This window comes from Strix uralensis, chromosome 2, assembly GCF_047716275.1.
Source record: "Strix uralensis isolate ZFMK-TIS-50842 chromosome 2, bStrUra1, whole genome shotgun sequence".
In the NCBI taxonomy this organism is placed as follows: Eukaryota; Metazoa; Chordata; class Aves; order Strigiformes; family Strigidae; genus Strix; species Strix uralensis.
This window is the reverse complement of record NC_133973.1, coordinates 54,863,611-54,877,959: the sequence shown is the minus strand read 5'-3', so window position 1 is coordinate 54,877,959 and position 14,349 is coordinate 54,863,611. Positions and strand designations below refer to the sequence as shown.

At 41.0% G+C, this 14,349-nt stretch overlaps 1 protein-coding gene across 5 annotated transcripts in view; it reads left to right on the top strand.

Moving 5' to 3' along the window:
• Positions 1-14,349, top strand: part of FRMPD4 (FERM and PDZ domain containing 4) — a 360,814-nt gene that overhangs the window by 228,628 nt on the left and 117,837 nt on the right. For all 5 annotated transcript variants that reach the window (XM_074858808.1, XM_074858805.1, XM_074858803.1 and 2 more), the window contains exon 2: positions 13,138-13,254. In XM_074858808.1, the coding sequence (XP_074714909.1) occupies positions 13,233-13,254 (22 nt within the window). In that variant the 5' untranslated portion in view covers positions 13,138-13,232. The remainder of the gene's footprint in view (positions 1-13,137; positions 13,255-14,349) is intronic.

The window sequence follows — 14,349 nt, the reverse complement described above, 5'->3', positions numbered from 1 at the left end:
AGGATTTTAAAGTCTTATGGAAAACAAACTAAGCCAGTGATCAGTGGCTGCATCTTATTTCAAGGTCATCAAACGTGTCTTGTAAGGAGAAGATTCTTGGGCTTTTGGAGCTGCTTCTGGAATCACTGGGCAGTGATGCTTCTTATTATTTACTGGGTAGGGAAAATAATTTAAATAGCTTCACACACCCCACCCCACCCCCCAAATTAAGAGTACAGTATTAATTTAATTTCATTTACAAAATAGGTTTAAGGTAGGCTGCCATTATTTAATTTTTTGACCATTTCTTTTTATTTCCCAAGAAATTGAAAAGGAGGAGAATAATTCATGGTTGAAATCTGAAGAACTAGTAAATGCATGAGGGTTTTTTCCCTCTTCTCTCTCCTCTGCAGTACTCTCCTCTTAATTAAGATTCGGACAGATTTTTTGTTCTACTGTTTTGTTGATGGAGTTCATCTGGAGACCTAATAAGAGTTGCTACCAAAATCAAGCAGTGGGAATTTAGGCTTTAATTCAGCTTCAGAAAAGAATTTTTATTTTCTTTTGGCAATTTGGCCCTCATTCACTGCATCCTTCTGATGCAACTTCACTCTCTTACAGGCTAAAATATTACCTTACAGCAAGAGCATGCCATGAAGGATTTTCAAGTGACCACAGGCCTGAAATGTGGGTGACATCTTTATAGAAATAGGAAGCTCTCATAGAAATCATCTGCCAAGAAGTGCTTGAAAATTTTCTGAGCTGCTTTTTCTAGTGTATGTTTATGCAAATTTTGTCAGCTCACAGCAGACAGGTTGTATTCATACCAGGGTGCTGAAAAAATACAAAATTTGCTATGTATAAAAATCAGATTCCTTTTTGCTTTTCCAAATGTAGTGTGCACAGTCAAATTTTAATAAATACATCTCAAATTTTTATGGCATAAAACGAACAGCTATGTAATAGGTAGTAAGAAAGTATACGATGTATTGTTACTTTTATCTAAAGTATGATTAAGCTTTATAGCATTTCTTTCCAGTGTTCTACTCTATACTACCGTAAACTCTCATTATTAGTAACAGTGCAGTCAATGAGCTAGATAGCATCTCTACCACAGGTATTACGGGACTGTTTTCTCTGTAAAGCAGAAATGGCCAAACTCCTGCACTACTCACTGAAACCTAACAGTGAATCATGGCTGCACTTTACTGGAAAACTGGTAAGAGGAAAATATTCAGTGAGAGTAGAGGTAACAACACTTTGAAACAAAAAAACCCAATAAAAATCTACATAAGGTAAAATTCAGCATCTGATAAGAGTTGTGATTTTGTAGCCAGAGATAAATGCTGGAATTGCATTGTATGAAAAATGAGTTGGGTGCCAGCTATAGGGGGATGCTAGCTGTGATACGGTAAGGTTTTCCAACATGTACTAGTCTGAGAGAAACCAAACCCATCTTAAAAGGGTTTTCGAGAAAATTCAGAAAGAAATATCAATATCAATAGAAAGAAATATCAATAATCCATTCACTAAATAAGAAATGAGCCGAATGTGCTTCATATACTTTTTCTGGTTGGTTTGCTTTTGTTCCTGAAATACCGAGTAAACCTGAAAAAGCCTGAGGTCAAAAGCTCCATTAAAACAGAAAAAAACATCTTGCACGCATCAGTTTTTAGAGACTGTTACTTTCTAGAGCGCATCAGCATGAAGCTAAAGCATCATATACAACAGATAGTCAAAGAGCCTTTTGTAGGCATCCAAGTCCCGACCATTATTTGCTGCTTTGGGTACTTTCTGGCTTTTGCAGTACAAAATTCTGAGGGGAAATGAATTCCTTCAGGACTTTGGATCTCTAATGGGGTCAGTGTGCTTTAAATGAAAACTTCTGGCAGTCTAAAAGGAAATATAATGGAAACTTTTGTTTTCTATGTAATTGGGGGCACATCTTTTAATAATAATGGAAGTATAACATAGAGGGGGAGGAAGACAGGGAAATGGAAGATATGACTTATATCAGATATTAAAAAAAAACGCAAAACCAACCAAACAAAAAAACCAAAACCAGAACAAAACAAGCAACAGACATGAAAGTGCATTTACTGGACAGCAGTGACTGTAGAGAATCAGAATACAAGAACATTTTTTGTAAAGAGTTATAACTCAGCTGCTGCTGAACAGGACAGTGCAAACAACAACTATACCCATGGTGAAGAATTCAAAACTTATTGTGGAATCGTCAACAAGAAAGGAGACACCCCAGGACAGGCACAGTGCCTCAGGGAATGACAAGACTTCACTTGTCCCTTTTCCAAGGCCCATGGAGGTTGTTAGCTCCTGGAACAAACCAGCATTGCCTCACGTGGTTTGTTTCATCCCTTGTCCTAGTGTGCTGTCTGAATTTTTGTTACCTTGTATCATAAGATTGTTAGTTCTGGGACCATAGTGGACAACAGTGGCTCGTTGGGGAGCCATCACTCAATGCTGAGGAGCTGTCTACCTAGCTGAAGGCAAGAACATGTGCCCTAGGTACTTCAATGCACTGTTGAGGTACTTGCATCTTTGGCCACATGAAGTGGAGCAGAGGGAGGAAAGCAAAAGAGCAATTGTAAAAGATGCACGGTGAAAAATGGTCTACATGTAAACCGTTAGTACAAATCCTGTGAGGAAGTAACGTTACGTTGTTGTAGTTTCAGATTAAGAGGAGCCATTCCTCATATAGTCAGTTGTATAACATGTGCAGTGTACATCTTGACCAACCATTGGTTTTGTGCTGCATTGCTCTGCCCTGCCTGTGATAAGGATAGGAATCTGGAATTGATGCTGAAGTGATGGGACCCCATGAGGGGACTTTTCTGGTCATGTGGAATTGCCCCTTTTCCCCTCACCAAGCAATGGACAGCTGCTGCTGTATTTCCCTGCTTGTCTGGCAGGGGAGCAGTAGCAGGGTCTTGTGGCAGCCAGGAAATCCCTGGTAAAAGGGATCCCTTACCTTTCAGATCAGCTATGTGGTCATGGGCCCTCATTATCTCATGATTGTCAGTGGTAGCAAGGACTGATGGAGGAGGAATTCATTGGACTGTCTCCTGTTCTCAACCCAGGCATAGGCTGCCATTTAGAAATCTCAGTTTTAGGCACTGAGGATATGAAAGCTAATGTAATCTGTGACAAAAATAGACTGTCAGGATTTTCTAGAAATGTATCTCCTCTACTGTATTGTAAACTGGCTTAGAGGAGTTCAGTATGAAGTTTTGAGTTGTGCTTGGTTTTTTTTCTGCTCCATCAAAGGATTTAAAGGTTGAGTGAAGCCTTTAGCATTGTTGTTGGTTTGGAGTAAGAATGAAGAGTACTTTGTGAAATTGTGAATAATTGAGAGCATCTGTGGTGGAAGATGGGGAGAGGGGAAAACAGTGTGGAGTTATTTGCTCCAGCCAGAGTTTGGAGAGTAGTTACTGCCTAAGGAAATGAAACTCTCAGCTGGAGAGAGTTTCTGAACAACTGGTGCAAAGCAGCCTGGCTTTATTCATAGTCCTTATTAGAAAAATAGAAAAAACTAAGGGAAGGTGCTAGAAAGGGGCATGTCTTTATTTTCTGAATAGCATTTATGTTTATCTGATGATGCATGATCCAGGGAGAAAATTCAGGATAAGCCTAAAGGGTACTGCAACTCAGGGAGAAAAGGAGATTTTACCACTTTTGGAAGAAGGGGCTAGCCACTCACAGTGATTATGAAGATGCTGTGAGGCTATACAGGGTGGAAATCAGGAGGTCTAAAGCCCAGCTGGAAATTAATCTGGCTTCAGCAATCAAGGACAACAAGAAATGTTTCTATAAATATGTGAGCAGCAAAAGAAAGACCAGGGAGAGCCTCCATCCCCTGCTAGACGCAGGAGGAAACATGGTAACAAGTGATGAGGAAAAGGCTGAGGTGCTTAATGCCTTCTTTGCCTCAGTCTTTAATAACAAGACTAGCTGTACTGAGGGAATCCAGCCTCCTCAGCCAGAAGACAGAGACTGGGAGAACGACCCCCCTGCAATCCAGGAGGAGATAGTCAGTGACCTGCTGCATCACATAGACACACACGAGTCTATGGGACTGGATGGGATACACCCGAGGGTGCTGAAGGAGCTGGCTGGGGTGCTCGCCAAGCCGCTTTCCATCATTTACCAGCAGTCCTGGCTGACCGGGGAGGTCCCGACACATCGGAAATTGGCCAATGTGACGCCCATACATAAGAAGGGTCGGAAGGATGATTCGGGAAATTACAGGCCTGTCAGCTTGACTTTGGTGCCTGGGAAGCTGATGGAGCAGCTCATCCTGAGTACCATCACACAGCACATGTGGGACAACCAGATGATCAGGCCCAGTCAGCATGGGTTTATGAAAGGCAGGTCCTGCTTGACAAACCTGATCTCCTTCTACAACAGGGCGACCTGCTTATTGGATGAGGGAAAGGCTGTGGATGTTGTCTACCTTGACTTCAGTAAGGCCTTTGACACCGTTTCCCACAGCATTCTCCTGGCGAAACTGGCTGCTCGAGTCTTGGATGGGCACACGCTTTGCTGGGTAAAAATCTGGCTGGATGGCCGGGCCCAAAGAGTTGTGCTGAAAGGACTTAAATCCAGTTGGCGGTCGGTCACAAGTGGTGTCCCCCAGGGCTTGGTTTTGGGGCCACTCCTGTTTAACATCTTTATTGATGATCTAGACGAGGGGATTGAGTGCACCCTCAGTAAGTTTGCAGATGACACCAAGTTGGGTGGGAGTGTTGATCTGCTCGAGGGTAGGGAGGCTCTGCAGAGAGATCTGGACAGGCTGGAGCGATGGGCTAAGGCCAACTGTAGGAGTTTCAATAAGGCCAAATGCCGGGTGCTGCACTTGGGCCACAACAACCCCCAGCAGCGCTACAGGCTTGGGGAGGAGTGGCTGGAGAGCTGCCAGTCAGAGAGGGACCTGGGGGTGTTGATTGACAGCCGGCTGAACATGAGCCAGCAGTGTGCCCAGGTGGCCAAGAAGGCCAATGGTATCCTGGCTTGTATCAGCAATAGCGTGGCCAGCAGGGACAGGGAAGTGATCTTACCCCTGTACTCAGCACTGGTGAGGCCGCACCTCGATTACTGTGTTCAGTTTTGGGCCCCTCACTACAAAAAGGAATTACTCAAGTGTGTCCAAAGAAGGGCAACGAAGGTGGTGAAGGGTCTGGAGCACATGTCGTACAAGGAGCGGCTGAGGGAACTGGGGTTGTTTAGTCTGGAGAAGAGGAGGCTGAGGGGAGAACTCATCACCCTCTACAGCTACCTGAAAGGAGGTTGCAGAGAGATGGGAATGAGTCTCTTTAACCAAGTAACAAGCGATAGGACAAGAGGGAATGGCCTCTAGTTGCACCAGGGAAGGTTTAGACTGGATATTAGGAAGCATTTCTTTACAGAATGGGTTGTTGTGCGTTGGAATGGGCTGCCCAGGGAGGTGGTGGAGTCCCCATCCCTGGAGGTGTTTAAGAGTCGGGTTGACATAGCGCTTAGGGATATGGTGTAGTTGGGAACTGTTAATGTTGGGTTGATGGTTGGACTGGATGATCTTCAAGGTCTTTTCCAACCTAGATGATTCTGTGATTCTGTGAACATTATTCTACCTTTGCTGTGTTGCAAGATTATTGAGATGGACAGGTGTCACAGGGCAAAAATATTTTTCTAGTGTTTTGTTCTTATTGTAAAATAAGAAAAAGAGTCCTGGACAATGATTCTACCTTTAATATTTGTCTTAATTACAAACTTGAAACCCCAAGCTCACTTGTGGGGTAATACTCTTCAGGTTTCTTTTAACTGATACAGAGTTTCCAGGAGTTTGAAAATAATACACATTTATATGAAGAATAAACCCCTCTTGCTTTCTCACCCAGCAAAAGTTTTGAAAGCATGTGGGTTGTAGAATATGAAGGGTGTCTGATTCTGTGGGTATCTTAAGTCGTTACGACCCCCTCCTGTACTTACGTGATTTAGTAATAGGCGGCCCAGAATGATTTTTTTTTTTTTTTTAGTACAGCAGAGTGCATCTGGGGCATTTAATTTTCTTCTTTTGTGCTTCTGATAGGACTACTTCTGTGGGAGTTTATAGGACTCATCTGTGCAGGGACGAGACGGCTTTCTGTGTCCTTGATCTTGGATCCAGAAATTATTGTCCATCACGTCTGTCCTATTGTATAGTCCCCCTCAGGAGAGTTTCAATAGCAGGGTATGATGATTGGTCTTGATAGTATAGCTACAAAGTCTTTAAAAGTTTTATTTTCTCATTTTTTCAAGTTAAAATGGTAGGATGGAGGTAAGCGTAGTGCAGTAGTCTTCTGGGACAGGAGTGGGTGAGAACTGGATTGAGAAAGCAGGTTTCTATTCCTGAGGCAGTGGAAGATTAAATATCATAGAGAGACCGTTACTGAACTCCTCTTGTGTTGCAAGCATGTCTGTTACTCCCAGATAGACATGCCCTGCAGATACTTTAGGTGTGGAGTTCTTACTTTTAAAAACTAATAATATGAAATGTTGTGCTTCAGGTGTTCCTCTCAATACCTCCTAGGAATTGTTGTGGCTAGATTTACCTCCCGGGGGATGCTGTGGAGCCCCGCTCCCTTCATAATCGACTTCTGGGAGGGTAACATGTCTTTTGTTCAGGATGTCTTCCTTTTATGATGGGTTGGAGAGGGACTGACTTCTGTATTGGCATGTGGGAGGCAGAGAACTGGCTTTTGTACCAGTAGAGAGTTGAAATGAAGCCAGGGTGTACACCAAGACTCAAAATTCAGAAGTTTTTCTTGGTATGGTAGAATAAAGGAAGCCAGTGTATCAGTGCTTTTAGTCCATTAGCAATGCTAAGTTACCTGTGTTAGATGGTCAGCCTTGAGTTGCGTCACTGATCCCCCTGTAGATAGTGCTTTCAGGAATAAAGAAGTAAAGAAGAAAGTACTATGAGAATAATCAAGATGTTAAACAAGATGATTCCAAAACATTAAATATCCAGGCGGTAAACATGGCATTATACTGTGAATGTTCATAGTACAAGTTCTGTAACTTTAGTCATCCACTGCAGTTACAGCTGTGTTGTTCAAGGGATTGCTTTGAAAAAAGATTAGAATATAATCCTTGTCCTATTTTAATCCAGCAGGGAAAATCCAAGGTAGATGCTTAAAAAGTTACTAATAACTAAAGAGGAAACATGCATAGAATATTAGTATTTGAAATTATTTATATTTAGGGAAATTATACATGGCTCCACACGCAGAGAATTTACACCATTAAGAAGATTTCTATCAGAAACTGGGTGGATAACTTCAGCTTTTGCTAAAGTCTGTGAGCTAACGGATACTCATTAACTAAAAGCAACGCTTAGAGAAAATAAGGCCACAGGATATAGAAAGATAAGTATTTTTTTGAAGCTGTGTGTTGGAGGGGGGTTTCCAAGGGGAGCTTCTTTACTGGGGACTTTTTGGGACTTTTGGAAGATATGCTCCAAGCTGAAAAGTTAGTAAGGGATCTTAGAGATCATATCTCTGAAGCAAATGGTAACAAATTGATAGATGGCATCTACACCAAATTTCTAAAGTTCTTCATATTAAAAAAGCTAATTTGATAAATGTAGTGTAAAATTTCTCACTTAAAACTAATGGTACCGGGAGCTTGGAACGTGTTTGCACCTGGTTTGGTGCTCTTAGGTGTTTTGGACAGGGGTACAGAATAGGGAATAAATAATCAGATGATAAAAATTGCCAATTTTATTACCTTAGAAAGCAATTTAAACATAAAGGCCCACTATTTGTTGTAGAGGATTATTCTGAGGGTTATATAGAATTCATCTCCAGATTTATATGCTTGAAATTAAAACTTTGGCATCTACATGGAGAGAAATGTTGAAGCTCCAAATTACACTTAGTGGAGAGCTAGTCAATATGAGTAGAAATCTTGCAAATTTGGATGTCTACTTTAGAATAGAGTTGAATTTCTGTCTCTTCACTAAGACCTTAAGTGCCAGAGATGGTCTTCAACTACATCTTGAGATACCTTCTTCTGGATTTCTACCAAGAAGGAAGCCCATCAGTATAAGCCATAATCTGAGTGCAAGCCCAAAATCCCATCTCCACAGAGGCACAGAACTGGAGGAATTTCAGAGAAAGACAATGAGAAAGATCAAGCCTGTGAAAACCTTTGTACAAGGAACAGCTGTATAGGTCAGGATTCCTTAGCCTGCAGTGGAGACTGTTCGGTTGATGGTGGGATATGTTAGAGATCTACTGAATTGTATGTGTCATGGAGAAGGTAAAAAAGGAGAAACTGTTCACCGCTGCAAGAATGAGAGAGCATCAAACAGGAAGTGGCAGGAAGCCATGAGAATACAGATGGATGCCTTTGTTGTGCCAGTGTCAATCAGGGAAAGTGATAATCACGGAAGGAGAGCTACCAAAAAACAAACACTTAAATAAAGTGCCTCCCCTTCATGCTCAGTAAAGGATTGCAGAGAGTGGGAATGAAGGTCACTATGGCCAAGACTTACCAGGTTTCTGCCTTCTTCAAATTATTAGGAAAAGAGAGGTGGAGGGTTTCAAGGTTGCTACTACTTTTTATTGCTGTTTCAAATCTTGTCAGCAGAGAGTAAGTTGGGATTCTTGGGCAAGGGAGTCAAGACTGCTACCCCAGTGATATGTCAGACTTCCCAGCTCTGTCCAACATCACTCCTAAGGCAACAAGGATTTTGGTGTCCCTTGTCCATGGAAAAGGGTAAATGTAAACATGCTGTCCATCTTTGGGGTGGGTAGGCACATTAATCTTGTATACTGAGTGTTATGCCCCAGCAGACACTAAATATACTAAATACAGTTGGGGCATTCCATTTTAGTCAAGTGCTTTCTGTTTTGTCTTTGCCTGAGGACTAACTTAAGCAGGCCGGTTTTGTCCTGCCCTTCATTTTTGCTGCCACATGGCCATCTGTGAAGCCATGGAGTAGGCAGAGATGAATCTGCATGGAAAAAATAGCAGCTAGTTTTAAGGTGAACCAGTTTACTTCCATTGGCATAAGAGCAACTGTGATGTGAAGTAGGACTGTCTGATGCTGGGAGGATGGAAATGCTGCTTTTGTGTCAGTGCCAGTTTCTATTTTAAAATTACAGCCTGAGAGCTTCATTTCCACCAGACAGGGAAGCACTACATTTATAACAGAATTTACAGGCTTGGGCTATATAGGTGGTACAATTAAAAAGTCTGTCAAGATTTCTATAGCAAACACCTATTGAGAGCAATCTCCAGTTGCTGGTTAAGAAAATAAGTTTTCAGCAATATTACATGCTTATTGTCTGACTCTGTAGATGCAATTTTTTATTTCATTGAATTTTCCAGAAAATGTCAATGTTTGATTTTTTTGGTGTTTTAAAAATGAATGGTGTTGCTTTCTACTTTCATCATTAACACTATCTAAACTGCTCTGGACATTAGGCTCTAATAGTGTGCTTTAAAAATTCAAACTGTTCTAGTTTTGATCTTTGAAAAAGAGGTGGATACTATTACAGACTTTCACTTCTTGTTTGTAGCACAGTTTATGCTGAGTATATTCTGCATATTGCGTTAAGTGGCTTACTGCTGATACAGTACAGGATACTTTACATATGAACTCATGTTTCAGTCATGCCTCAAGCACACGGCAGAAAAAAGGCTGACCTGAAGACGTTTGCTGTGGCGCAGCTATTGCATTCTCAGTCAGAAGGTCCCTCTATAGGGCACGTTGGTTCCTTACATACTGCTTCATTCATCTAATGAACTGATTGTTCAATGTGAAGCAATTCAGAGGGATCAGGTTTTATGCTTCTGCAGCAAGAATGTCAAAAGTAGGTTGATGTGATATTGTAGCTAACACTGCCTTGTTTTCAGACCTCTGCTGGCATGATGCTGGCCTAGGCTTTCACGGTGAAGTTTGCCACCTAAGAGCTGTGCTGCGACAGGCACACCAGCAGCAGGTCCAACTGCCATGAGCAAGCATGGGTGGTGATGGACAGCAAGCAGCAAGTTACAGCGGTGCCAGTCCTGCCTCCGCAGGCAGACTTGCTGAAATAGAAGGCATGGGGTTTTTTATCTTTCTGGTCTTTATCTTTTGGTCTTCCAGAAACCTAGGCAGTCTTGGTGTGCTCCTCCTCCTTTGCCTGTGAGGGAGGGAAATGGCAAATGTTGATCAGCTAGCTGGGGGATTTATCCAAGATCACCTGCAGGGAGGTAGGATTTGGGCTGGGATCTCCCATGGCCTGAAGATCTTCCTCACCACTTAGGCATCCTCTTGACTTAAAGCCTGCCAAGATGGCTTTGTGCTTCCCCCAGGTAAAATGCCTGACCTGCTTATGGTTTCCTCTGAAACCTTTGATATTCCTTCTGGCATTTATCTCATCTTTGCCATCTTCTGCCTTTTGTAGTGCCACTGAACAGAATCCTTGCAGACAAGCAGAATAATATTCAACAAGTGGATGGATGTACATAAAAAAGAAATAATGCAGTTCATTCACTCATTTTTTCAGACTGTACAGGCAGCTGGGAATCACTAGCGCTAATCACCTTTGAGTGTAAAAACATGGTTTTGTTATGACATGAGTGTTTATTATTAAATTGTACAATGACTATAGGAAACATTCTGTATTTGTTTTTTCCCATGGAGCCACCTTGTCGAATTTGCACACATCTAATGTAGGTGTATACAGTGTCTCAAGTGCTAATTTCTCTCCTACTGTTTATAAGGAAGTCTGGAGGACTAGATCAGATACAGACATATCTATAGCTAAGTAGGACAGTTATTACCTGTCATATATGATAGGTTCTGACACCATTAATGTTGTAAAAGCTCAAAGAAAGTTTTCAGGGGAATTAAATTTACCTTTAAATCCACTAATGTTATAATCCATACAAAGATGAGCCCTTAGTTTGAATGCAGAGAGGAATAGTATTGATCATCATCACTGTCTTGCACTCCTACAAGTTATCTGATAATAGAAACTTGATGTGCTTTACGTGGAAATTTAGCTGTCACTGTACCCATTTTACAGATAGAGAAACTATAGCACAGATGTTGTGAAACACATTTAATTAAAATAAAAAGTGTTAAATGCACAGATATCCCTTTATAGTCCAGATAGAATAGGCTACTTTCTACTTTATTTTAACTGCAGTGTTTATGATCCCAAATACTCTAAAGTGTAATTTGAAGTCTATAGATGGAGTTAAGCTGTCATTCTTAGGTTGTAGGATGGCTCCCATGTAAAAGAAGGGGCCAGCCTTTCTCCCTGTGCCAAACATATGGAGAAACAGGAATGCTTAAGCTCAACGTTACATGAAACTGCATGAGAGAGTGTTGAAAGTACTTGCTTTCTTTCCTCAGATGCCTATTTTTTAATTCCTTTAATCAGGAATGGGTTAGTTGCATTTATCTTGGGTAATGTAGCACATCTGACATTTATGTGTTTCGTTAGTCATAAGTAACTGTAATTTTATTAAGATTTCTAGCATGTTCAAATATCAGACTTAGGCCCTGTCTTATGGCAAATACCAGTGTTTGACTACGCTAACAGAAATGTTTTTATACTCCTTGAAGATAGCGTACTTGATATAATTGGTAAATCAGATGATATCTAGCACTCCATTGTAATGCTCTACTTGTAAATTGTATTTTGAAGCACCGTATCTTTTCTCAGTAGTGATTAATCCTTGAAATAAAGGGGGAGGGGAAGCAGCTAGTTTGTTTTTAATGATGCATTTCCCCCTTTGGGAAAGATAAACTGTATAAAACTTTGTTGAGTTTAGCAATTTGCAATGAATTGTTGAGTTGTCCACGGAGACCAATTCTGTTCCTTCAGAAGAGTGTTCGTCAGGTTACATTGCACTCTGTTTCTCTAAAGGAAATAAGTTCTTACCTCTATCCAAGGCAAGAGATAGTAAGTTTCTTGCTAGCATTTGAACTTAAATAAATCTAGCAAGTAAAACTAAGCTGTAATGTGTCTGATGGGTGGAGAAAAGGCAGAGAGGGAGAAGTCAACTAATTCAAAACATGCTCTTATTTTGTGTGGTTTTGGTTTGCATGTCTGAATCTCAGATTGTATTCAGTGTTGTCTGCTGGTTCATCTTTGCCTGTCTGTGCTACTCTCTCAGCCAGTCTTTACCATCTTTGGTTGCCCTGCCTCCTTTTCCTGATCTTTCTCTGTTTCAGATTGTACACAGATATATATTAGACTTGTTTAATTTTGCTGAAAGACCTATTTGTTGTCTTCTGTACCTCTAAGTCCCACAGCAATAAGTGGGAATGTGCAGTAACACCTAGCTTAATTCCTGCAAGTGAGGGGTGAAACATCAGTGCAAAAGTTGGGGTTTTCTATGGGAAACTAGGGGGGATTCTTGCTAGCTGTATATTTTTTGTGTATGGAATCAGTAGATGGCACCTCACAAAATGTTTCACATCTAGTGGGGAAATACTGTCACTTGGAAGTGCAACTTCTCCAAATAACTTTTAAAAGGCTGCAGTTATTTGGAGGAAGAGCTTAATGGATAATGAACGAGTACAACAATATCTGCATATTGAGTCAATTTAGTATCCATATGCAGAAGTGTTACGGCCTTCCTTCGTTCCAACACGTGAAACAAAATATGGTTTGCTAGCACTGAGAATGGGTGTTGATGTTCCTTCTCGTGCCAGGTAGCGTACCACATGTGCAATCTGCAGCACTGTGGTGGGTTGTTTGGTTTGGCGGATTTTTTTGCTAAAACTGTACTGAGAGATGGCATTTGAACAGGGGATGGTGATGAATGAAAATGTTCCCTGTCCCTTGTACTAAAAACTATTGAAAATGAGTATTGTGGATGTGGGACTGATGAGCTATGACAGATTCACTGGCCAAAGGCTTGAACCCAAAGACTGTTAGAAATTACACTGACTGGAAGAATATTACAAATGTAAGGAGACCTGCTAACATGTTTTCCCTTGCCTGAGTTCTGGCTGTGTATTTCACAACTGTGAAAGTATTTGGACGCCAAGTGAAGGATATGAAATAAATAAATTGGAAGAATAAATACAGCAGAGAAATAACTTTTTTTTTTTTTTCCGCCCTTTTCCCTACCCACCCCCCCACCCACCCCCCCCAAAAAAAAAAATTGCAGCCACAGGAACAAGTCTTCAGGCTGGCCTCACCCTTCAGGGACCTGGAGCGTGAACCAGGGGACACCTTATGGATGGGAGATGACGGCAAACAGAGATGGAAGAGACTACTTCATCAAGTAAGTGGGCAGTGTGGGCTGTGCAGTCTGTAGTACAGTGTTGCAGCCCCTCTCTTGACTGTATCTCCTATTCCTGCTTCAGCCCTACACAGATAATGTTCAACTGTTTTGATTTATTGCACAGAGATAGTTCTGACTGCACTGCACCTTGTTTTGGTACTTGGTTATTTAATTTACCCAAGGAAACACTGATACTATAAGGACCTGTAATTCATCAAGGAATTACAACAAATGTCATTAGCAAAAAAATTAAAATAAAAATGCCACGTTTAAAGAACGAGGCAAAAGGTCAGTTCTGACTGAGACTAGCAATTCTCCATCTCTGCCATGTGAGCTCACATTCTGGTATATTCATTATACTGGTAATGAGAAAGTGTATATTTTGATCCTGTATAGTAAGTATTCTAATTCTTAGATTTCCCATAGTCCTTTAGCTCTGAATTTAAAGGCTTGCAAAATTAATGTCAATGTGGATAATGTGGTCATAAACAAAATTGGCTTTTTCTTTTCCTATTGAAAACTGTGAATAATTATTCTTTAAAATCATTTAAGTGACTTGGATAAAATACAGTTTGCTGTTCTAGAAATGTACAACTTAAGTGGCTTGGAACTTCTTGACTAAAAAGGGGTGATGGTGGTGAGTTGGCAAAACCCTTGCCTGATTTTGCAGCGTCAGTTGCTTTAACTTACATCCTATTTTTAGGGCTGGCATTTTGATTCTGCTCATGTGAAGGTTGGTTTTTTTAATTATTATTTCATTTTTTATTTTTATCAGCCTGTTTAGGAACTTGCAGGTGCTTAAAAAAATTCCTGGATGAGAATTACAGTTCTTTCTTTTAACACAGAGTAGAAGGATCAGACTTACTTCAAACTGACCATTAAAAGCCCTTAATTCACTCAAGATCCTTCATCTGCAAAACCAGAATTGTACAGTGTAAGAACAAGGATCGCTGTTACTCTGCTTTCTCTTCCTCCCCACTTTGCCTGGGGTGTGTGCCTTGTCTTCCTAGGAGGCTTGTGCTTTTGGGCCAAAGCAAGATTTGTAGCAGCATAGTGTTCTGCAGGCTTTCAAGATTCAGAATGATTTCAGACCTG